Here is a 25,603-nt window from a genome sequence, read left to right as displayed (position 1 = left end):
GACAATGTCAGAGGATTTGTGGAAAAGACACCTGACACATGCAATCAAACGACATCGTCAATCAGAGCATGCTAAGTCAGAAAGTGCGTCCCAGAAGGAGGTGGACAAAACAACCGATAAATTGGTGAGAGCCATAGAACATATAGGGGTTAAATTAGCGGCCCAACAGATAGTCCCACAGGTCATGGGGCCAGTGATAAATCCGGGACCCCAAGTAAGAAATGGTTGGGAAAGACAGCTAGGTACAATGTATAGAGGGGAACATGCAGTATGCTGGTACTGCCAAAATCCTGGACACTACCAGCGGAACTGTCCGGAGGCTGGGAGAGCAAGGGGAAAAAGATTACCCTCTATGAGAGGCTATCGGGGAAGAGGAGGAAACTTAAGAGGACAAGCAAGGGGTAGGGGTGGACACATTGATGGGCCCCAGAGAATCGGGGGGTGGCAGAGTGATCAACAAGTCCAGGCACCTCAGTGTAATGACTATATTGAGGAAGGTGCTGAAGTTGATTATTGAAGGTGCCCTGGAGAATCAAAAATCACGCCTCCCTGGGAGCCACCAAAAATTTGGGGGACGGTAAATGGAGAAAAAATTGAATTTATGGTTGACACAGGGGCAGCAGTTACGACAGTGATTAAAAAACCCCCAGGGAGCACATTTTCGGGCAAAACATTATCTACAATAGGATTCTCCGGGATAAGGGGAACACAGCCCTATACAGATAACATCGACATGACATTTGGACGACAAAGGGTTAAAACGCCTGTCCTGGTTGTGCCAAGTTGCGCCATTAATTTATTAGCAAGGGACATTCTTACCAAACTAGGAATAACCATACAATGTTCTGAGAAGGGCCTTCGGTTAACATACCCAGGGGATACAATAAGAAGGGGAGGACAGTTTATAGTAATGACCCCATCTAACGCTTCAGAAGACTCTGTGGAGGTTAGTATTTTCTGGAGTCGGCTACTGTATGATGAACCAGGCCCAGGGCTGATTAAACAGTTTTTTGAGTGGAGGGCCAGTATTCCTCGGTATGGGGATTACCATTATCCACTAGATCCTATGCATGTTACATTAAACTACACCATCCACCCGGACCAGGAATATGAGGAGAGGTGGGACTCTCTAAAAGAAGGGAAGACAGAAACGATACATTGTCCATTTATCTTTGTAGGTAAGGAGGGAATAGCTGCTATGGTTGTCATGACAGAAGAACAATGGAGTGGTTCTGCTTAGGAGTGGAAAGTGTGCCTCATGTGACCTTGGGTATTGCCAAAGATCATCACGCTCGACAGCTGGGTCCGATGGTAAAGGAAGCGATAGGGTGTGAATACAGGCAGACAGAAATCCCGGGATATTCCACCTCGGAGGGAGGAAAATTTGTCAGACTGAATATTGAAGCATGGGACCAGGTTGTGAATGAGAAAGTAGAAAGAGACCGAGCCATAGAAGGAGAAAATATTGATCACAGAGACTCAGACAAATATCTTTCTAATCTGAGTCCACATATATGGACAACGGGGCCCTATGATGTGGGAGTAATAAAAGGAGAGGTATTTCTAGAATTGGCCAACCCCGGGCAGAAACCAATATGGAGAAAACAATACCGCTTGTCGCCCAGTCAGGAGGAGGGTATTAAAGGAACGATAGAAGGGTTAATGGAGTCAGGGGTTTTAAGGGCGGCACCTGACAGTATGTGGAACACGCCCATCATGCCTGTTCCCAAACAGGGTAGAAAAGACTGGAGGATGGTACACGACCTCCGGGAGATTAACTTGGCTACCAAGACCATCGGGAGACCAGTCCCAGACCCATATGTAGCACTTAGGGCTCTGAGTCCGGAGCACGAATACTATACTGTCATTGATCTGGCAAACGCATTCTTCTGCTTGAATTTAGCTGAGGAATGGCAAGACTGGTTAACTTTCACTTACCAAGCACATCGGTACACATACACTAGATTACCTCAGGGTTATAAGGACAGTCCAGGACTGTTCAATCAGGCCCTTAGCGAAATCCTAATGAAATTAAAGCTCCCGGAAGATGTTACACTGATTCAGTATGTAGACGACCTACTATTAGCAGGGAAAACGCCACATGGGTGCCTGACAGGGCAGCCAAACAGGTTACTGGTTATCATGAACATATACAGGGGACGATTTTGAGGTCCCATAACAAAAAAATGAATCTGAAACTAAGGAGACTTGTAGCAGATTGAATGACTACACAGATGAGTTTTGTGGAGGAAGAGTGCTGTACAACTGGCTCCCCGCTAACTGGGATGGTCGGTGTGCTCTAGTAACCCTTAATGCGCCAGTGCTGATTGTCAAAAGGCAGGAGGGAGACGAGGATTCCCTAGAATTGCGCCACACAGAGAGTTGGCTGTGGAGAAAAAGGAGGAGTGTTGGACTCTTGGGGCCGGGAGGAAGGAACCCTGATGGGGTATGGATTGATGCCATTGGCCAAGCCCGGAATATTCCGGACGAATTTAAATTAGCCGATGAGATTGCAGCTGGGTTTGAAAGCTTTCCTGTTTTTAGTGCAATTTTTCCCATCACTGTAAATAAAAATGTTAATAGGATCAACCTTATTCACTATAATGTCCAGCGCCTTGCAAATTTGACCAGGGACGTTGTTGAGGCAATACATCAACAACTGTCAGAAACTTCCCTTATGACACTTCAGAATAGGATAGCGATTGATATGGTCCTGGCAGAGAAAGGTGGAGTGTGTGCTATGTTTGGAGATCTATGCTGCACTTCTATCTCTAATAACACAGGGCCAGATGGATCACTCACTAAGGGGTTAACGAAACTTAGGGCATTGGCGAAAGAATTAAAAGCCCAGTCTGGAGTCTCCAATCCTGTTTTATCCTGGTTACAGGGAGTGTTTGGGAGATGGAGCACATTGTTAGGACAACTTTTGCTGGGTTTGTTCATTTCTGTATCAATTTTTATCACTTGTGGCTGTTGTTGTATTCCATGCATTCGAACGCTGGTCACGAGGACCATAGAGAGAGCCTTTGCTGACCGTGATGAACTGCCTCCGAAATATCAAGCTGTGCAGGCTGTGGAGCAAGACTATCTCACATTACAGGAGACGGAGAAAGTTGCTGAGATCGATCTGGAGTCTGAAGGGGAATGTGATGGGAAGGAGGGATTGTGAATTAGATTGTTACACATATAATTTTAACCTTGCTTGTAACCTAAATATTATAACCTTGATTGTAGAACAAATATTATAACATTGATTGTAACACAAACATTATTAATCAGATTGTAGAACAAGTATTATGAATTAGATTGTAGACCATATGTTAACTTGGGAATTTACTAATGTACGGGGGTTAGCTAGTTTTTTGCTTGGGGGCAAATGGGATGAAACTTGTAAACGGGCAATGGGATCGGGGTGACGGATGGGGGGTGTACGCAAAGGAGGGTTGGGGGAGCCCTCGCCCACCAGCCGAACTGCCCTGTGAACAGAACCCGTATAGAGCTTGGCAATAATAGGCGAACTAATGTAACGCGGTGGTAGCATAGTCAGGGCGAGATTGTCCTCTAAAGAGGACAAAGGAGGGATTGTAAGGTAAAACATCATGAGATGGGAATGTGTAGGGAGTTACCCTGTACAGGGCAGTAACAAGAAGGGGAGGTGTCCTTGTACTCCTGTTAGGTAAAACATCATGAGATGGGAATGTACAGGGCTGTAACAAGATGTGAATGCATCCTTGTACTTACAAGATAAGAGAGACATTGATGGATTGAGAGGCAGGAAGCTAGCAGGGAAAGGATAGCAACAGTTTTAGTCATTGGACAAGTAATGATATGATGATGTTCTAAGCACATATCCAAGGGTATAAAAAATCACCATTTTGCTGATAACGGCAGAATGCATTCTCCGACTAACTTTGTTAGTCGCAAGTGTTACAATCCGGTAATAAAGAACAAAGAACCCTGATTTCGACTCAGTCTGGTGTTTGTCTCACTCATTCATGAACAAAGCAGACCTAACACTATGTAAAAATCTATCCAATCTTAAATGTATTTACCAAGGTACATCCACTGATTCAATGGGGTGAATTCGATTGATTCACCACCCTCTGGGAAAAGAACAAAAGAAAAAAAATCATCAATAAATATACATACTACCCTGAATCTTGAGGCTATGTCCCCTAGTTCTAGTATCCGCCACTTTACCTACCGCTATCTTATCTATGCCTTTCATAATTTTATACTTTTCTCAAAGATCACCTCTCATTGTTCAGAATTCCACCGAGTACAGTTCCAGATGATTCAATCTCTCCTCATAGGCTAACCCCCTCATCCCTCATCTCTAGGATCAGATAAAGACCTTGTATACTTAAATATTGTTGGATGGTCATACATACCATGTCTGGTTTCAGCCGGAAGACCAAAGGAATGGAATATAGCAATGCATGCAACGTTGAAACCACTGAAGATGTCCACGACTGACGAACTTCACGGCTACGTGGAACCCGATGTATAGTATACTAAAAGAAAACATTAAAAGTCAAAAGATTGTCAATGGAAGTTGTTGGCACCAGATACAGCAAGCAGTGTCCTGTCATATTACCAAGGCTATATCTGTATATCTAACTTTAATTTAGTTCCTCACCTTTGTTGTGCTTGCTCTGGATCACAACTAGACTTGAACCCATCATATTCTGGCACATCCAGACACATGCACATCATAATAAAGAATCTCTATAATGCTTTGACTAATAACATGAAAAATGGTCAAAGATTGCAAATTTGAAAAGGGAAAAGATGCTCAATATCCTCGGGGGGCGGGGGGGGAGGAGGGGCGGGGAAATCAGGGTAAATTAATATTTAAGCATTTTGAATTATAGAGGTAATGTCCATAAATTCTAATCATGTTAATATCTATAGGACAAAGGAGTTGTAAAACAATAGTGTGCACTTCAATACAAGGTATATTAATGCCTGGCACTGTTGACATACATGATGGCATAATTGGAGCAGCACGGTAAGCGTAGCAGTTATTGCAAAGTTATTACAATAGATAGTAGGTGCAGGAGGAGGCTAATCGGACCTTCAAGCCAGCGCCACCATTCACTGTGATCTTGGATGATTATCCACAATCAGGACCCCGTTCCTGCCTTCTCCACATATCCCTTGACTCCACTATCTTTAAGAGCTCTATCTAACTCTTTCTTGAAAGTGTGACAGATTATGTTATATTTTATATTATGCATAGATATGTTTTTGGAAGATAAATTGTGGGCTTTTTTAATAGTGCAGGTTACAAACAAATACAAACACTTCACAACAGATCTCATTTAAAATGCCAGAGCTCTGCTCAAGCCAGACAGTGCAGGGTCCGAGTGCCTTTACATATTTCAAAATTAATTCTTTCAACTGCATCTGTTCTTGTGACTTAAGATGGCCGAACTTTTCCTCCAGATTTTGCAAAATTGCTGCATTAGATTGGCGCACAGGAACCATGGTTTCTTTAAGATTACCCTCACAAGATTTTGTTTCCATAATCTTGTGATCCATAACTTTCTCAACCCTGTCAACAACTAACACCCCTGATACAGACTATTCTCCACGACCCTCATCCTCATAATAAGGTTTCATTCACAATTCACCCTTCAAGTCATATCCCCACAGACCATTTTCTGTAGCAGTGGATGCCAGTGAGGGAGCAGCAGGTGCAGTTTTGTTACAAGAACATGATGAAATTGACCATCCGGTTGCCTAATTTTTCAAAAAAAAATTCAATGTTCATCAAAGGAACTATTCCACTATTGATAAGGAACTGTTCTCTATAATATTTCCTCTGCAGAATTTTGATGTATATCTCAGTACCACTCATGAACCAATTGTGATATTAAATGACCACAATCCTCCGGTGTTTTTGAATAAAATGAAGAATTTAAAACAGATTGTTAAACAGGAGTTTAATATTTCAAGAATCTGCAAATTAATCAAATCAGAGGTACAAATAATGTGATAGCAGATTGTTCGTCAAGATGTTAAAATTGATCATGTATAGAAATATATACTCTCAAAATGGGTTACATTGTTACAACATGTTATATATTTTACATTGTTATCATTTTAGTGATTTTAAAAGTCAGTTTTAGTTATAACTGAATTTTAACTCAAAATTTAAAACTCCTTTGTAGGGGGAAAATGTGACAGATTATGTTATATTTTATATTATGTATACATATGTTTTTGGAAGATAAATTGTGTTTTTTATAGGGTAGGTCACAAACAAATATAAACACTTCAGAACAGATCTCATTTAAAATGCCAGAGTTTTGAAGTGTTTGTATTTGTTTGTGACCTACCCTATAAAAAAAACTCCCACAATTCATCTTCCATAAACGTATCTGTACATAATATAAAATGTAACATAATCCAGAGCCTCCAGAGAATTGGCCTCCACTGCCTTCTGAGGCAGAGAATTCCACAGATCCATAACTCTCTGGGTGAAAAAGCTTTTCCTCAACTTTGTTCTAAATAGTCTATCCCTTATTCTTAAACTGTGACCTCTGGTTCTGGACTCCCCTAACATCGGGAACATGTTTCCTGCCTCTCGTGTGTCCAATCCCTTAATAATCTTGGATGTTTCAATAAGATCCCTTCTCATCCTTCTAATTTCCAGTGTATACAAGCCCAGTTGCTCCAATCTTTCAACCTCTAACAGTCCCACCATCCCGGGAATTAACCTTGTGAACCTACACTGCACTCCCTCAATAGTAAGAAACTTGGTCTCCTCAAACTTGGAGACCAAAACTGCAAACAATACTCCAGGTATGGTCTCACCAGGCCATGTACAACTGCAGAAGGACGCCTTTGCTCCTATACTCAACTCCCCTTGTTATGATGACCAACATGCCATTAACTTTCTTCACTTTTCTTACAGCGCCAGCATCCCAGTTTGAATTTGGCGCTGTCTGTAAGGAGTTTCCATGTTCTCCCCATGTCTACGTGGGTTTGCTCTGGGTGCTCCAGTTTCCTCCCACACTCAAAAAATATACAGGGTTAGTACGTTAATTAGTGATGGGCCTATTTGGGCGGCGCAGGCCTCTGGGCCAGAAGGGCCAGTTATTGTGCTGTATCTCTCTATTAAATTTTATATGACCACGTATCATTTTGGATTTGTTCCACACTACTTTCCCTCTTTGAAAATAAAGGAAGGCTTTTCACGTTACAAATGCCACCGGTTAGTTCAACCTCCTCAATTGAGCACTTGCTGCTAATGTGTTGCAGTAGTTCCTTGAACCAAACAACTTGCAACCTCTCGGTTCATCTGTTTCCTGTGATATTTCAGAAAGTAATTGATTCAGTGTTCAGGAATAGAGTCTCAATTCACTTTTTCAGGTATGCATCTTGCAGTTATTGTCTAATGTAAACATTTTGATGCTCCTGACATCAGTCAAGAAAAAACCCTCTTCTTTATCACTGCCCCGTTGCTGAGTTTCTTTCCTGATACCTGATCTTCTGTCTCTCATTCTTTCACTGAGTAAAAAAATGCCTTTTTTATTTGCCTTTTGCCATTGTCCTTCACTTTAGTGGCTACCCCTTAACTTAGTGGTTTTCAAACTTTTTCTTTCCACTCAGATTCCACCTTAAGCAATCCCAATGCCAGAGGTGCTCTGTGATTAGTAAAGGATTAAATTGGGATGTGGGTGGAAAGAAAAAGGCTCGCAAACCACTGTTTTAACCGTCCCTAATTGATTCGTTATGTGCACGGTTTCCTAACTCCAAAGGAAATGGGCCAATGACAATTTTTCTCGAGCAAAATATTTCAGTAACAATTGGGTCTTGAGCAGTGGTTCTCAACCTTTTTTTCCCCAACTCACTTACCTTTTTTAAAATTTAAAAAATTTTTTCGACACTATGAACCATATTAACCAAAATACACACAAACATTTCCCTCTTGAATATACACAGTGTCATTTTCTCCCCTTTTTCCCTCTCCCTTCCCATCCCCCTCCCTACCCACTAAATGTTCAACATATACAATTAAAAAAATCCATTAAACAATGTCATCACACAATGAAAATAAACAAGAAAATTGTGTCATCTACTTTTACATACTGGGTCAGTTTATTTTGTCTTCTTCTCGTTCTGTCACTTTAGGGGGTGGAGGTCCGTGGGGTAGGCCCTCTCTGTTGTGTTCCATGTACGGTTCCCAAATTTGTTCGAATACTGTGACGTTATTTTTTAAATTGTATGTTATTTTTTCCAATGGAATATATTTATTTATTTCTATGTACCATTGCTGTTCTCTCAGGCTCTCGTCTGATTTCCAGGTTGACATTATACATTTTTTTGCTACAGCTAAGGCTATCATCATAAATCGTTTTTGTGCTTCATCCAGTTTGAGGCCTAATTCTTCACTTCTTATATAACTTAGAAGAAAGATCTCTGGATTTTTTGCTATGTTGCTTTTTGTGATTTTATTTAATACCTGATTTAGATCTTCCCAAAACTTTTTCACTTTCTCACATGCCCAAATTGCATGTACTGTTGTTCCCGTTTCCTTCTTTCAGCGAAAACATCTATCTGATAATGTTGAGTCCCATTTATTTAACTTTTGGGGCCTGTGTAACCAATTATATTGTATCATGTGTAATCTCGTGTTTATTGTATTTCTCATAGTTCCGGATCATAGCTTTTCCCATGTTTCATTCTTTATCTTTATGTTTAGATCTTGTTCCCACTTTTGTTTGGGTTTACACCTTGTTTCCTCATTCTCTTTCTCTTCCAGCTTGATGTACATGTTTTTTATAAATCTTTTAATTATTATTGTGTCTGTAATCACATATTCAAAGCTGCTTCCTTCTGGTAACCTCAGCCTGCTTCCCAATTTGTCCTTCAAGAAGGCTCACTCACTTACAACTTGAAGCAATCCCTTAGTAATCACAGAGCACTGATGGCATAGGGTTTACTTAAGGGGGCATGTGAGTAGAAAGAAAAAGTTTGAAAACCACTGCCTTAACTCTTTCTTCTGAAGAAGGCTGTACCAACCAGCGACAATGCACATTAACTGCTCCACTGGAGTGAAACCAGTAGAGGATGTGGATTCATAAAGGATTTAAACAACTAGCTAGGTTGTTGATGGTTCAATGGTTAAGCTAGAGAACCGTGGAACATATTCTTCCTCAAGGCTTCTTTTAGCACGCGGACACAACCTGCAAGCTACCCTCAGGAAATCTGATGATACACAACAGTGAATAAATGTCTGGCACCATTACATTGCACAAGTCTCAAATAAATACGAACTGAACCATGAATAACTGTCCAACTCTAATTAATCCATTATCCCATTCAAACCAAAGATACATTGCACCACTCAGGGGCATTTGAAAGAATACATGAAATAATTGCTTGATTTTAAACATTTTTTTTGACAATTCAAACCTTGTAGAGTGATGGGATATCTTCACTTGTACGCATGGTAGCAGTGACAACAGAGCAGGCCCTGAGCGGGGTGGATCCTTGATGATTGCTACTGCTCTTCAACAGCCTCGTTCCTTGTAGATGTCCTCGATAGTGGGGAGGGATGTGATGTCCTGGGCTGTGTCCATAACCTTTTGCAGGGCTTTATGCTCAGGGCTATGGATGTCCCCATATCAGACCGTGATGCATTTCCTTCTCATTTTGGACATCACTTTAGGTACAGTCATGCTCAGTATATTCTAGGAGCTGTTCCCGCTCATCATCCATGGAAAAACCATGGTCCTCCAACTGTGTTTCCATTGAATAAACTTTCTGTTGTGCTCTATGCCAATTTTGCTCTTGGTTCTAAATAAGCTTGTGTCATGTGGTAATTGGCTCCTCAATCTCCTCACCTTCAATAATAAGAACATCTCCTCCATAAACTTCACTAGCACAGGAGCACCACTGGGCAGAGTTCTTAACCCCCCGCGCTCTACTTGCTGTACACCTATGGCTCGACCACCACCATCTACAAATTTGCTGAGGATACCATAAAAGTGGGCTGAACAAAGGAGGCAATGAATCAGCATTCAGCAGGAAGATTGAAAACTTGGCTGAATGATGTACTAACAATAACCTCTCTCTCTCTCCACGTCACCAAAATCAAGGAGCTGACGGTAGACTTTCGGAAGGGAAACGTGCGATTCAGTGATCAAAGGTGGGGAGAATGAGCAAATTTAAATTTCTGGGAGTCACCATCTTAGAGGGACTTTCCTGGACCCAACATAGCAATCTCATCGAGAAGAAAACGCATAAGCGCCTGTACTTTCTCAGGAGCTTGCGGAGGTTCGCTATGACGTCAAAAATCTTGGCAAATTTCTTCAGATGTGTAGTGGTAAGTGTGCTGACTGACTGCAACATAGCCTGGTTGGGTGGAGGGGGGGCACCAATACCTCTGAGCTGAAAGCCCTGCAAAAGGCAGCTTAGTTCATCACAGGCAAAACTCTCACCACCATCTAGAAAATCTACAAGGAACAATGCTGACGGAGAGCAGCAGTAATCATCAGAGATCCACACTACCCAGGACATGCTGTCATCAGGAAAGAGGTACAATGTTTGCTGTATTTGCACAGTTTGTTTACCTTGCCTTTACAGATTTCAGCCGACAAGCATCCACTTTCAAACTAAGAAACTGCACCTCTGACTGTGTAAACCTGCAGTTGGGGCCAATTTAGTTTCGCAATATGACTTTTTGCAGGTTATTCTCTGCACCAGTCGCCACAATTAACAATATGAACATCACCTTGCATAGTCAGACTATTGTCAGTCCTGGAAACTTTATCAACATCCTCAGAGATGTTGATACCCAGGAATTTGAAGTTATTGACCTTCTCCACTGTTGAGAATGCTGACTATATCCGATTGGTGAATTTAATCTCACAGAATCAGGTTTGTCTTTGGAGATGGTCATTATGCCAATCACTGGCCCATGCCTGAATGTTGTTTGGGTCTGAAGAAGTAAGTCATCCCAGCAAGTTGAACAGCCTGTCCCAGGCTGCAGGAAGCTGAAGGTTCAACTCAGTGCAGAAACCGCCACTGATACATCTCCAGCATCAACAATCACAGGTCACGCTAAAGTAGAATGCAAAGCATCTTTAAAGCATCCACTGATTCTTGCAAGATTTCTCCATCCAGCTTCTAAAATGTACTCCCTCTGTTCTCTGTCCCTCAGTGCCCCAAACAGGTGCTTTGTGATGAACTGCAGAGTTGTCAAATGCACATCTCACGTTCCTAGTAACCAGTGGCAAGTCCTAGTGCAGGGTATAGGGATGGGGAGGTTGAGGAGACTTGTTGGCAGTGGTGAGCCTCAAAACTCTGAGGCAAAAGAATTGCTGATTTACCTGATGACTTTTGTTTCTTTATCTATCCTGCCACCAGACTTCCTAAGGGTCATTTACAGAGACAAGCCAAGGGTCACTCCAAATTGTTTCTTCATTGTAAGCACGAAATAAAACACAAAATTCCAGAGGAAACGCGAGGATCTGCAGTTTTTTTGGACCTTATCCACCGACAGTCACCTGCGTCCCACTTTTCAGAGATCCCACCTTAAAATATTCGTTTCCATCTCCATCCCTCTTAACACTAAAGTGGTCACTTGCCAGATAAAAATAAAGCATACTTTATTTTGAAGGACAGCAGGAAAGTCCTCTTGGAGTTCAACCAACATAAGATTTTTAAATTTGGACATACAGCATGGTAACAGGGCCTTTCAGTTCATGAGCCCATGCCACCCAATTACACCCAATTGGCCTATAACCACCCCCCCCCAGTACATTTTTTCCAATTACACCCAATTGGCCTATAACCACACCCCCCCCAGTACATTTTTTCCAATGGAGGAAACCCACGCGGACACGGGGAAAACGTACAAACTTACAGACAGCGCAGGATATGAACTCCTGTCCCGATCGCTGGCGCTGTAACAGCGTTGCTATGTTACCCTATTACTGTTTGTGGGAGCTTGCTCTCAATAACTTTTCTTTATATTGCTTCAAAAGTTCTTTCCTGGCTATAATGTGCTTTGGGACATTTGGAGGTTGTGAGCATCACCATCGAGTAGCCATTCTCAATATTTTTTCAGCTATGGCCCCCCCGAGGACTCGGCTAAAAGTTTATGAGCCCATTTCCCTGTGAAGCAGTCAGGTTTTGGTTTCTTCCGTACTTCTCTCTGTAATAATCATGCCATCTGCGAAGGCACAAAAATACACAGCAGAACCACAAAATACAAGACAGATGTTATTTGAGTCACACCAGCGGGAATGAGTAGTATTAAGGCTAGCTAGACAGAGTCACCTATCTAACACTAGTGAATTTCATTCGACTGTACAATGGGAAGGCACAATATTTAAGGCATATTCTTGCATACAAATTTGATGAACATTTCTTTGAACTCATTGTGACAAGCTTATGTTTTACATCTTGCATATCTCATTTCTAATGACAGGAAAATGGTTTGACGTCAGTCACATATTCACATGTGCAAGTCATAATTAAAATATACCCTTCTTATGCACAAAATTAAGAGTAGTCTGGGAGAGTTGCTTCTAATATGCCCAGACATCCGTTTTCTGTTAGTTATCTGGTCTTCAATAATCATAATGCAGATGGATTGTTTCACCATCATTTTCAATGATTAAAGTTTACAATGGAGAACGTAACTTCTGGGCAAAAACAGTATTAAGTCGGGGTTGGGCTGGCGCCGTCAGTCACTGGGTGCATTCTACAGCCATTGACAATTTCAAATTGAATCTGACAGGTTGTGAAACCTGTCCAGATGTGTTTGCGCGGGAAGCTTTTTATGAATGGGCTTGAACGTTGACAGTTCGACTGAATGGGGCGAGCCATTAGCGCCTCTGTGTTGTAAGCTATTATCTGGTCTGTGAGGCCTCTTGAATGCTTCTTTACCCAGGAAATGGCTGCAGTAATAAATTCAGATAGCTTTGCATGTTAATTCAGATAGCTTTAATTCAGATAGCATTAATTCAGATAGCTTTGCATGTTTCTCCTCTTATCTGGAATATGGTCCAGCAACCTTGGGTTTCTCTCTCCCTGGCCCCAGCTGAGAGCTAGTCTTTTAATACAAATAAATCAGAAACTTTAACATCTCCTTTTGATACATAAAAAGCACAAAAAATATTTATGTACGCTAGGTGAAAAAGAAAATAAGGATTTTACTTAAGGCCTTTTCACACTGGCAACTCGCTAAATTTGCATGTGAACGACCCGTTTTGAAATACCTGTAGGGTCGTTCACACTGAACTAAGAAAAACCAATTCTGTGCACCCTTTCACATTATCAACCCGGTAGCACGGAGCTAAGGGGAGCCCAACTTCCAGCAGTAGTGTCCTGAGGTATTACGTACTTGCAGGCAGTGAATGGTTTTTCTACAAAAAGATTACCGACACCTCACCCTAGCCTCTCACTTTCCATTTTTTTGGGGGAGGGGAGGAGGCATGTGTGTGGGTGTTAGGAGTGATAAAACAGATTCAATGGGTCTCAAAAGCAAGGACTCTGAACGCAGTTTTGTAGTAAATGATTTTACTTACAAAAGACAGGCGTGGGGAAAATGGTAAAGGTGATTACACACACACACACGCGCGCAGTTTATAGCAGTGGTTTTCAAACTGTCTCCCTAAACTCACATTCCACCTTAAGTAATCCCTATGCCATAGGTGCTCTGTGATTGGTAAGGGATTTCTTAAGGTGGTATGTGAGTGGGAAGGGAAGGTTGAGAATCACTGCTCTAGACCCAATTGTTACTGAAATATTTTGCTTGAGACAAGTTGTCATTGTCCCATTTCCTTTGGAGTTATGAAACTGTGCACATAACTGTACGATTAAAACAGTGGCTTTCAAACTTTTTCTTTCCACCCACATACCATCTTAAGTAATCCTTTACTAATCACAGACCACTTATGGCATAGAGAATACTTAAGGTGGAATATGAGTTTAGGGGGACAGTTTGAAAACCACTGGTTTATAGCAAGCGTGGGAAAGTTGCCCTGACAATTAATTAAATGGTGTTGGCGGGGGGGGGGGGGGGGGGGAAGGACCAGGCGCACAGGCAAGAGGTCATGGGTGGATATGGGTGGGATTGGATGTAATTGGGCAGCATGGATACATGGGCCAAAACAGCCTGTTACTGTACATCTTAATTTAAAAAGATGAGGTAATTGGGGGAGGAGAGAGCTTTCCCCCTCTCTTTGTCTCCTTTCCTCGAACTCTCTACCCCTTCCCTCTCCGTTCAGAAATCTATCCCCTCCCCATCACCTCAGTTTATTTTTCTCCAGCCCTCCCTCCCATGTCCACCCATGAGCTCTTGCCTATGATCCCGTGCTCCTCCCCCTGCCCCTTCCACCACCACTTTATTCAGGCGCCCACCTGCTTTTAGCTCATACCTTGACGAAGGGATCTTTACTTTTGCAACATAAAGAACGCAGCATGACTTGCTGAGCTTCTCCAGCATTGCCGGAAGATTTCGGTGAGTCCGGCAGCATTCACAGAGGGAAATAGCAGTCAAAACCTTGCTGCAGGACAGTAGAGGGGGAAGACAGGCAGTATTAACGAAGAGAGGGGGGAAGAAGTGGAGCAAGGAGGAGTGAAGTGTTGTGGAAAGATGAGCGCACATTTGATTAATATGAAATTGAAGCCGTGCACTTTTTCGATGAAGTATTAGAACACAAGGATAAATGACTTGGAGCATAGAGTCCAAATTGTAGATTTCTTGTTCTATCCAGTCTGGTTCCAAACAGGAACAGGGAATGCAATGATTTGATTCTTGCTGGGTGTTTTATGAATTAATCCAAAGTCACAGAGAAACATGCTTCGAATTCCACTTTCTCTGACCATGTCCTTCAAATGAGCAGTATAATTAGCATAGAGGTGTGCACCATGGTGTTACAGCGCCAGTGATCCAGGCTCGAATCCGGTGATGTCTGTAGGGAGTTTATACGTTTTCCCCCTCCCCCCCCACACCCCGTATCTGCATGGATTTCCTCCGGGTGCTCCAGTTTCTTCCCACCCTTCAAAAACCTGTGGGGACTGTAGGTGTAATTGGGAGGCACAGGCTCATGGCCCAAAAGGGGCTGCCACATGCTGTATGTCTAAATTTAAAATTTTAGCTGAACTATGCAGTGTCCCATCCCTGTTCCTGTACAGTCACCACATTGTTCTTCTTCAACAGACATCTGTCAACTACAGATAAATGTGCACAATATACATGCGACCAAAAGTCTTAAGTCCCTAAACAGAAAAAGCTCAATATACTTTTTGTTTCCAGTCAAGGAATGCTTGCTGGTTGAGGCAGGTCTGGCCTATGTATCTTGCTTCAGTCAAGTTATCTAATAACACTTTCTTCCACTGAGTGCATATTACCAAAAACTACTTTTAAAACTGCAGAACAATACTGTGAAGAAGCTCTCCCTTTGGCCTATCTATTATTCTACCAAGTCCCATGTGTGAGGTTTTTTATTAACAATAAAGAAAATTGGGTCATTTTTAAAACAACTAATCTACTAAAAATGCACAACATTGGCAAGATGCAACATTCCCCAGATGCTACCCACTCCTTCTCCAACTCTTCCTGGTATCACTCTATCACTATATCCCATATCCTTGAGATGCTTAATCAATTAATACATCATTCTTTCAATTTAAAATTCTACACAATGTAACACAAACTTTTAGTGTGCAGTTCTTCAAACAGGTCTCGCAGTTGGAAACCGCTCTCTCATCAATAATCTGAAACACAATTTGATCATGGATCATTGAATCTTGCAGCAGTCCAAAATTGCATGTTCTTGCTTTTAGTTTTAAGTCTGTTAACACGTAGCATTGCAATCTTCCATGTACTCAGTTGGCTATTGATTCCAATTGCTTGCAGGTAAACCATAAACCTTTGCTTGGTTGATATTTCCAGTCCAATTTACGTTAGGAGCTTTTAAACCTTCCATATTTTCTCTGCTGATATTGACTATTACTCACTATGCACATTGTGGATTTTTTTTCCTTGAGCACAGGAGAATTTCGCTATTTCTTCCACTCTTGGCTGTTTCTTCCACTCCTGGTACCATGTGATGTTTCTTTTATTACAATAAAGAAACTTGGGTTCTTTTTAAAATAACTAGATTTATTAAATAACTAGATAAATTAACTAGTGTTAATTTATTAACACTAAAAACAAAACACACACATGCAGACCTCATGGGAAGCCATCCATCTTGAATCTAATAACGATGCAACAACATTGGCAAGATGCAACATTCCCCAAATGCTACACACTCAGTCTGACTCCTCCTGGTGGTAGCACTCTATCACTACATCACTGACTTGCACCAAGACCATATCCTCCCATCCACGTACCTATCCAAATTTTTCTTAAACGTCAACATTGAGACCACATTCACCACTTCAGCTGGCAGCTCATCCCACACTTGCACTGCTCTCTATTTGAAGAATTTCCCCTAATATTCTATTTAAACATTTCCCCTTCCACCCTTAACCTATGTCCTCTAGTTTTGGCCACATGCATTATTCTCCATGATAAAAAAGACATGCTGTATCAATTGCATCACTATAGTACCTTACCATTACTTTCAGGATGTTTAATGGTCTTTTACCACCAACAAAGTGGCCTTAAAATGAATTAGCTTTTGCTCAATAGGGATCAGCAAGCTCTCATTTACAGCAACTTCATAATAATCAGAGACTCTAACCCTGATGTTGACTGTGGGTCATGTCTCCAGAATGGAGGACCATCGCCTTCCCAAGATCGTGTTCTATGGCGAGCTCTCCACTGGCCACCGAGACAGAGGTGCGCCAAAGAAGAGGTACAAGGACTGCCTAAAGAAATCTCTTGGTGCCTGCCACATTGACCACCGCCAGTGGGTTGATCTCGCCTCCAACCGTGCATCTTGGCGCCTCAGTTTGGCGGGCAGCAACCTCCTTTGTAAAAGACCGCAGAGCCCACCTCACTGACAAAAGACAAAGGAGGAAAAACCCAACACCCAACCAACCAATTTTCCCTTGCAACTGCTGCAACCGTGCCTGCCTGTCCCGCGTCGGACTTGTCAGTCACCAACGAGACTGCAGCAGACGTGGACATACCCCTCCATAAATCTTCGTCCACGAAGCCAAGCCAAAGAAAGAAATATTCAATGTGACACTGGTTTGCCATGAGAAGAGAGGGCCTGAGAGAATACCTCATCACGAAAACAACCGAGCACTCTGTCTGGACATAATGTGGGAGGGTCAATCACACCCGTGCTCAGTTCTCCAAAGTAGGACTTGAAATCTGGCTCTCATGCAAGCACACACCCTGCTGAGTTTACCTTTTTCAAAGTCTATGCTGCCTATGTTCGATAAGAATAGAATATCATACGACAAGCTTCAAACTTAAGCTTATTACAAAGAATTTGCACTAAAGTCTTCATTTTCTTCTTAAATTATTTTGCTCACGTCGAAAAACACCAGTTCATCATTCCCAGACTACACTTACTCAAATTATTCCAAGTAAAATGACTAAACAGAAGCAAGACAAAGAGAAATCAACCCTTCACTGCGATACTTGCAATATTTAAACGCGACTGAAAAAATATTTTTGAAAGGTTAGTTTCCCTCTGTGTTACTTATCTCACTCATCTCTTCCTCGCAATCTCAATTTGGAAACTGGCAGCTGAGAGAAACAAGAGACATGGGAAATTTTACACCCATTGTACAATTCTTGGGGGACTTTAGAGAAGATTACATAACACAAGGGGCAGGAACCTTTCTCTTCAAGGGCAGGCAATTATGCTATCAATCAATTTCATCACTCGAGCATATTGATCAGATCAGGCCAAGAACAACATTCACTCTTGTCAAAATTACATAAAAGCAAAGTAGCCGACATCAAACAGCTCATTTTAAATCCAAAGCAACTCTGATGCTCACATTCCCAAAGGATTATTTCCCATCACTATACCACTGGTATCTGGCATCGAAGAAGTGAATTTTCTGGTTGCTTGAGATTATGGGTTGCGTGATTGGTGAACTAACTGTGAGGTGCACCAATTTTAAACTTCTGTATTTTTTTACTGCTTATTTCCTGCCATTTTTTTTTTTGCCAGTTGCTTGAGGCTGCCAGTTGATTGAATTCCCAGAAAACAAGGGTTTTAGTGTATTTCTGTGCAATTCACACACCCATCTTGGAGTCTTTCCGCAGGTCAAGGACTGCGACAAGTGCGCCTCCTTATGCCTGATGTCATCCAAAGCTGTGCTGCCAATACCAAGCTCTGCTACTTATCACCCTCTGTTTACTGAGCAACACTAGTTCCACTTTCAGGCTATGCGTCAGTTTCAAAATTTCCAAATGCCTCTGTGGTCTAACCCTGACCATTTCTCCACTCACCTCCAGTCCTGTAAGCCTCCTTGTTATCCATATTTTGCTAATGTTGGTCTGAATTCCTGCCATCAGCTGCCTATACCCAAATCCCAGCTCTTAAGAAACATTATTTCTTGAATTTATTTTTGCAATGTCAGACCAGCGCAGGACCATTGTCCATTCCATGATTCCACCTTACCCTTTGCTTTCTGACCATGCAAGAATCTGTTCATTCCAGTTTTCAATAGAATCAATGAATTACAGAGATGCAAAGTTCTTTGTGTAATTTTTCCACATCCTAGTTCTGAACTTCATTCTGCAGAGGAGGTTGGCTGCTTTCATGAACCACATTTTGAAGGAGTTTGTTAAACACTATTGGGAGTTCTCGGATACAAAATAATGAAGGTCTGGCAACACATTTCCAACTTGGAATGGCGTGTGACTTGAAAGGGAGTCAGAAAATGGGTGGCGTTCCCAAGCCTTCTCATTCTTGAGGGAAGGGATGGGAAAATTGCAGGTGTTGAGGGAGTAGCTTATGTAAGTCACTGCAGTACACCTAGTGGCCTGACCTACTAAGTCACAGAGTTATGGAGTATGGAAACAGGCTCTCAGTCCACGTCAACCTCTTGTTTGAAATTCCCCCACTTATGGAACTATCTCAACCTCTACCCAGTCAAAGCCCCTTAGGATCTTGCAAGTTTCAGTCTGATCACTCCTCATTCTTCCACCATAGAATCAAAGAGTTTTACAGCACAACTCCGGCCTAACTTGCCCACGTCGACCTAGGATGTGTAGCTGAGCGGGTCTTATTTGCTTGCGTTTGGCCCACGTCTCCCTCAATCTCTCCTATCCATGTACCAAGTAGTTCAGTCCATACATGGGGTGGCACGGTTAACACAGTAGATAGCGCAAACACTGTTACAGCCCCCGCAACCCGAGTTTGAATCCAGTGCTGTCTGTAAGGAATTTGTACGTTCTCCCTGAGCCTCCGTGGGTTTCCTCCGGGTGCTCAGTTTTTCCTCTCACCCTTCAAAATGTACGGGGGTTGTAGGTCAATTGGGTGTCATTGGAAGGCACGGGCTAATGCTGCATGTCTACATTTAAGCATTTAATTAAAAATTTAAAGTATACCCCGCACCCCCTGTGTGAAATATTTGCCCTTTTTAATTTGCCCTAATCTTCCCTCCTCTCACCTTAAACCTCTGTTCAGAATCCACTTATTTTCCCCATTTATTTCCAATATTCTCCATGTTTCAAAGCAGATTTTTAGCACCTTAAGTGCTTTGTTTTTGGAGTGAATCCAGTTGCTGTTGCTTGAACAAAGGTCTTTCCTTCAACTACCTTCCTATATGCACATGCAAGCTTCATGCATGAAATTCACATACTTTTGCCCGACGCTGACAAAGAAGAAAATACAGCAAAAACCCCTGGTATTGGTAGATGCTGGATAAGTGTATGCTTGAGGCTCACTCTTGTCAGCAAAAACCCCTGGTATTGGTAGATGCTGGGTAAGTGTATGCTTGAGGCTCACTCTTGTCAGCAAAAACCCCTGGTATTGGTAGTTGCTGGATAAGTGTATGCTTGAGGCTCACTCTTGTCAGCAAAAACCCCTGGTATTGGTAGATGCTGGGTAAGTGTATGCTTGAGGCTCACTCTTGTCAGCAAAAACCCCTGGTATTGGTAGATGCTGGGTAAGTGTATGCTTGAGGCTCACTCTTGTCAGCAAAAACCCCTGGTATTGGTAGATGCTGGGTAAGTGTATGCTTGAGGCTCACTCTTGTCAGCAAAAACCCCTGGTATTGGTAGATGCTGGGTAAGTGTATGCTTGAGGCTCACTCTTTCAATGCTTAACTAAAACTCATCTGCTGCCTCGTGATCTGCTGATTTCTGCTCACTAGAATAGATCATGTTCTATGGCGAGTTCTCCACTGGCCACCGAGACAGAGGTGCACCCAAGAAGAGGTACAAAGACTGCTGAAAGAAATCTCTTGGTGCCTGCCACATTGACCACCGCCAGTGGGCTGATCTCGCCTCCAACCGTGCATCTTGGCGCATCACAGTTTGGCGGGCAGCAACCTCCTTGGAAGAAGACCGCAGAGCCCACCTCCTGACAAAAGACGAAGGAGGAAAAACCCAACACCCAACCCCAACCAACCAATTTTCCCCTGCAACCGCTGCAACCGTGTCTGCCTGTCCCGCATCGGACTTGTCAGCCACAAACGAGCCTGCAGCTGACGTGGACATTACCCCTCCATAAATTTTCGTCCGCGAAGCCAAGCCAAAGCAAGAATGGTCTAGTACATGGATACCGTGGCGTATCCATCTGGCACATGAGTGGTGCATTAACAGCAAGGTGCAGCAACTGTAAACTTGTTTTGTTACCTATTATTTTATTCTGATTTATTTTAATTTTTATTTATTTTCCAGTTGCTTGTGGCTGCCAGTTGCTTGAATTCCTGACTCCAAGGGTTTTACTGTAGACAGTTCTTGGTGACCTAAAGATGCCCCAATGGACTTGCCATCAGTGATTCCAGACCAAGGAAGTGAGGGAGTCTTTCTGTGCAGAGCAAGTTCCTGGAGCAGAGGCGAGGCAGATATTCATGATAATCAACATCCTCAACATTTTTATTTCAACATTTTAATTGATGGTTTCATGTAGTGATCTGTCTTCCCCCGTTTACACCCCTCTTATACCAATCCTTTGTTTCTTCAATAAATGTGGAAAATACTGGATGCATTCGGGCAAATCAGGCACCATCTGCGGGAAGTGAAACTGAGTTAACGCATCAAGTTGAAGGTGCGCTGTCAGAACCGGAGATAATGAGAGGATGTTTGTAGGGCACTGAAGATAGAGTGGGAGAAGGGATGGATGGAAAGAAGGAAGGGAAAAAGGTCGGGCATCATCTGTGGAGAGAAAAATTGAGCTGATATTATCACTGGATAACCTTAAAGTGAACAGACCAACAAAAAATAGAAGCCATTTATCTGAAACTGCTAAATTTGATGGTGCAGTGAAGTATTCTATACTGAGCTACTATAGATGTCAGTGAGCTGATGTATACGCGGGAAAGTCTATGTACACGCTGTGGAGTCTAGTGCAAGACTGGCACCTCCAGTCACATGGACAGGAAGTGATGTCATCAGCTCAGATAAAAACCTGTGTTGGATGCAGGTCAATTTCCCACATTTCCCACAGCACGTCTGCCATTTTGGGAACCAGTTCGCTTGCTGGTAAGTGGGTCACTACAATGGAGTTTTAAAGGTGCCAATGTGCCTAAGAAGATGAGGTGTGGCTCCTCAAGCTGGAACAGTGGAGGTGGCATCTCTTGCTGATTTTAAATTTTGTTTCCTTATTTGCCTCATTATAACCCTTGTTCAACTCTTATCACTGATCCCTCTTACCCTTTCCTTTCTGACTGTGCTATTAGCCTCAGTCTTCAATAGAATCAATGAGAGAGAATTATTTTTCGTAATAATATTTTATGTATAATTGTTTTGTTTTATTTTTTGTCCTTATGACCCTAATATGTCCGGAATGTGAAGGGACACTGTAAAATGCTACAGGAATAGGGGACGAGGACTCATTTATTGTTGCTGTCTCTCTTTTTGGGATGATTGCTTATTTAATTTTGACCCTAGATATGTTAATTGGGATAAGGGAGGGGGGTGACAAGAGGGGCGGAAATTGGACTCAACGGTGAAGCTTGTATGTAATTCGAAAATGTATATTTTTATTATTATGGATTGTTGATAGTGTTAGAGTTTGAAAACTTATAAATAAAGTAATCCAAAAAAAATGATGGAGAATTAGAGATGCACAAGTCTTTGTGTGATTTTTCCTCATCCTACTCCGGAACTTGATTCTGACCATCCCCCTAGTTCTGGATTCTCCTGCGTGAGAAGCAATCGCACGTCATCTAATTTTAATCATCTGCCTCTCTTTGAATGTCCCAGCGAGATCACCTCTAATTCATCTGAACTTAGCCCTATTTAACTCATTGGCTCCATTGAACAACCTGGTTGGCGTAGCAGTTAGTGCAATCCCTTTACTGCGCCGGTGCGTTCGAATCCTGTGCTGTCTGTAAGGAGTTTCCAAGTCCTCCCCGTGTCTGCATGGGTTTCCTCCGGAAGCTCCGGTTTCCTCCCACCGTTCAAAACGTACTGGGGGTAGGTTAATGGGGTGTAAAATGGGTGGCACGGACTCATGGGCCGAAATGGCCTGTTACCGTGCTCTATGTCTAAATTTTTTTTTCAAATTACATTTCAATTTTAAAAAAATCATCCCTGAAATGTAGTGAATCGATGCTATTTGATTCCAAGCTCAGCACATTGTTCCTCAGATACAGAGGCCAACACAGATGTGGTCTTAGCAAACGCATCTGCACAAAATTTCCTCACTTTTAAACTCCAGCCCTCACATTATAAATTCAACATCCCCTGTGTCTACTTCTACAACTGATGAATCAGCTCTCTGAAACCCCTCCAGACAGCAAACACCTAGCCAGCCACGATTTAAGGGCAAGCAAAAATGAGCGATGTACCAGTGTTGCCGCAATGCTCAGCATTAGAACCATCAGTAATGGCTGTGCTTGCACTGGTCACTCCACTGTGGGTGCACCTCTCAGGTCGTCAGGGTCCAGCTTTACTCCAAAGCAATCAAGATGCATCACTGAGAGTTTAGCAAGATTGCACCTTACAATCTAACCTGCCTCACACACAACTCCACATCATTTGGTGGCAGAGCCAAACTCTTTTTTTCCCCCCCCCCCCCTTTTCTTCAAAAACAATGATCCTGCCAGTGTTCATGTGGAACCTGAGAACTACAATATATTTGAGCATGGTCACAAACTGCTCACCGTGACACAAGACTGTTGCCATCCTGTGAAGACCCAGGTTCCTTTATAACTGCAGGTACTGGGAATCTAAAACAAGAGCAAGTATTGGAAACAGAAGGAAAGGCCAGTCAGTGTGAGGGGAAAACAACAGGCCAGTTTACGTTTTGGTTGCAGTCTCCAGAACCTCAATTATCTGGTCACTCTATCTGGTCGTTTTAAACTTCAGCGATACCCTCCCTTTCAAACTCATTTCAGCTTCACTCACAACCGAAGTTCCCGATGTTTCCAGCTTCTTGTTTTCTTGTGGTTCGAAAGGCAGTACTCTTGCAAAGCCCAAAGCTGCTGGCTCAGGTTCCACTCAGAGACCCAGTGCAGTACCATGGGAGGGGTGCATTACTGGAGGTACAGTAAAATCCCCATTATCCAGACTTATGAGGATATGCGAATATTTCCAGTTGACTGAGACTCACTCTTCTGCCTTACTAATACACCAGCATTAAGAATACACCATTTAAAAGACAAAAGACAGCGCAAAATGCAAATTTATTCAAAACTTCATCAATCTTTAAATCTATCTATTTATTTATTTATTTATTTCCTCGATCTTTTCTTGCCGGTTGTTTGAGTTTCTGGTTGATTGAATGCCGGACAATGGGAATTTTACTGTACTGCCTTTTGAATGAGCATATTCCATTCTGTTCTTGGTGGGGAAGCCGATGTAAACAAGCAGAGCAGAGATATTCAACTCGATACCCCAACTAATTCTTACCACTCTACCTCCCCAGCCATTGACATGGATTTACCCCAGCTAATTGACATACCTGAGCTAATTCTTATCACTCTACCCACCCCCACCCATTGACATGGATTTATTCCAGCTACTTGACATATTCCAGCTAATTGTTACCACTCTACCCCCCCTCACCCATTGACATGGATTTACCCCAGCTAATTGACACACCCCAGCTAATTCTTACCACTCTACCCCCCCCCCAACACATTGACATGGATTTTTAAAATTGAATTGTTTATTGTCACAAGTGCTAAGGCACAGTGAAAAGCTTTCCTTTCTGCACTATCCAGGCAAGTCAACTCATATTTAAGGTCAGCCGGTAGTGAAATAATAAAACAAAAGTGCAGGGAGTGCAAAGGACATAAAAAGGAACAATTAAAACTATGCAACGGTGTCACATTTTAACCAATGAGAGGTGTATTCAAGAGCCTGATGATAAAAGCAGGAAAGAAACTATCTTTGAATCTAGAGACTGGTGTATTCACCAATGGAAGAGAGTGTGATGGGGATGGGATGGGTCCTTTAACGTGTTAACAGCTTTCCTGAGATAGGAAGTAGAAATGGAGTTGACAAAGAAATCCGTTCATTATCTTAATGAGTGAACCTACCCAACACAAACCAGCTGCTTGCATATCCCACAGAATGATATTAACTGTGACCCGTTCCAGAAACGCAGTGCCTTTCATACTTTTTTTCCAGCAAAGAAGACTGCCTCAAAAACAAGCACGAGAGGGTAGTTTAGCTACACATTTCACTGGAAGTTATCTGATCCAGGCTGCAACTGGGTGGTGTGGGTTTCATGGGCCGGAAGGGCCTTTTACCATGTTTATAGCGTTAAGAATTTTAAAAAGCAGACTCTCTCCACTGACTGCCAGCCAGCGGCCTCTGCTGGACATGTTCATACAATGCACATCAGTCAAGTCAGCTCAGCTGTGGTTCCAACCCACTCTCACACCAACCTGTGGTTCAGAATGCTCTTTACTTCTGGCAGTCTCAAATGCACAGATCTTGTCTTCACTCATTCTGTCCGTATCAGCGATGACGTAATGCCTGGGGGTATATGATGCAGAGAGGCTCCCGACCAGCCTGAGAATTTCTGTTGTGTGTCCCCCTGCCAAACAAGTCACAGTCTATCAGTTTTGCCAAGAGTTTTATAATCTATAGTGACTGACATTTTATTGTAACATCATTAATTTACTTACCACGTCACATCAGCCAACTGGGTTCATGAAGTCCCTGGCAAAACAAAACACCAATCCCATTCCACCTGATTTTCCTGTCACCCATTCTCTCTCACATTCCATCAATTAATTCCACATAGACTCTTCGCCTCCACTAAGGAATAATCCACAGTGACCAATTCACCTCTCAAGGCAAACTTCCCCCTATACTTTTTAATTTAGACATACAGCACAGAAACAGGCCATTTTTGGCTCACGTGTACATACCAGAGTTGTAGGTTAATTGGGCAATGCAGATTCATGGGGAATGGCCTGTTACTGTGCTCCATGAGTAAATTAAAAATGAAAAGGTTGGCCACCCCTGCTTTAATATATTCTCTATGTTAACCAATATCAATTTGTATCAGAGTGCATACAGTTTCGCATACTA

General features: G+C 42.4%; 1 protein-coding gene across 7 annotated transcripts in view; it reads right to left on the bottom strand.

Moving 5' to 3' along the window:
* Window positions 1–25,603, bottom strand: part of alg14 (ALG14 UDP-N-acetylglucosaminyltransferase subunit) — an 87,228-nt gene that overhangs the window by 52,241 nt on the left and 9,384 nt on the right. For 4 of the 7 annotated variants that reach the window (XR_011357927.1, XM_069939074.1, XM_069939076.1 and 1 more), the window contains 3 exons: window positions 24,952–25,103; window positions 23,221–23,286; window positions 4,392–4,514 (listed from right to left, as the gene is read on the bottom strand). Coding sequence is in view for 6 of the 7 variants with exons in the window: in XM_069939074.1 (XP_069795175.1) it covers window positions 4,392–4,514; window positions 23,221–23,286; window positions 24,952–25,103 (341 nt within the window). In the remaining variant the exon portion in view is untranslated. Of the gene's footprint in view, window positions 1–4,052; window positions 4,104–4,391; window positions 4,515–20,747; window positions 20,939–23,220; window positions 23,287–24,951; window positions 25,104–25,603 lie in introns of those variants that run through there. The other 3 variants (XM_069939079.1, XM_069939078.1, XM_069939075.1) reach the window with 3 other exon arrangements.

This window comes from Narcine bancroftii, chromosome 5 (assembly GCF_036971445.1).
Source record: "Narcine bancroftii isolate sNarBan1 chromosome 5, sNarBan1.hap1, whole genome shotgun sequence".
NCBI classification, from domain to species: domain Eukaryota; kingdom Metazoa; phylum Chordata; class Chondrichthyes; order Torpediniformes; family Narcinidae; genus Narcine; species Narcine bancroftii.
Note: the sequence above shows the minus strand (reverse complement) of the source record. Positions and strands in the feature narration are given on the sequence as shown.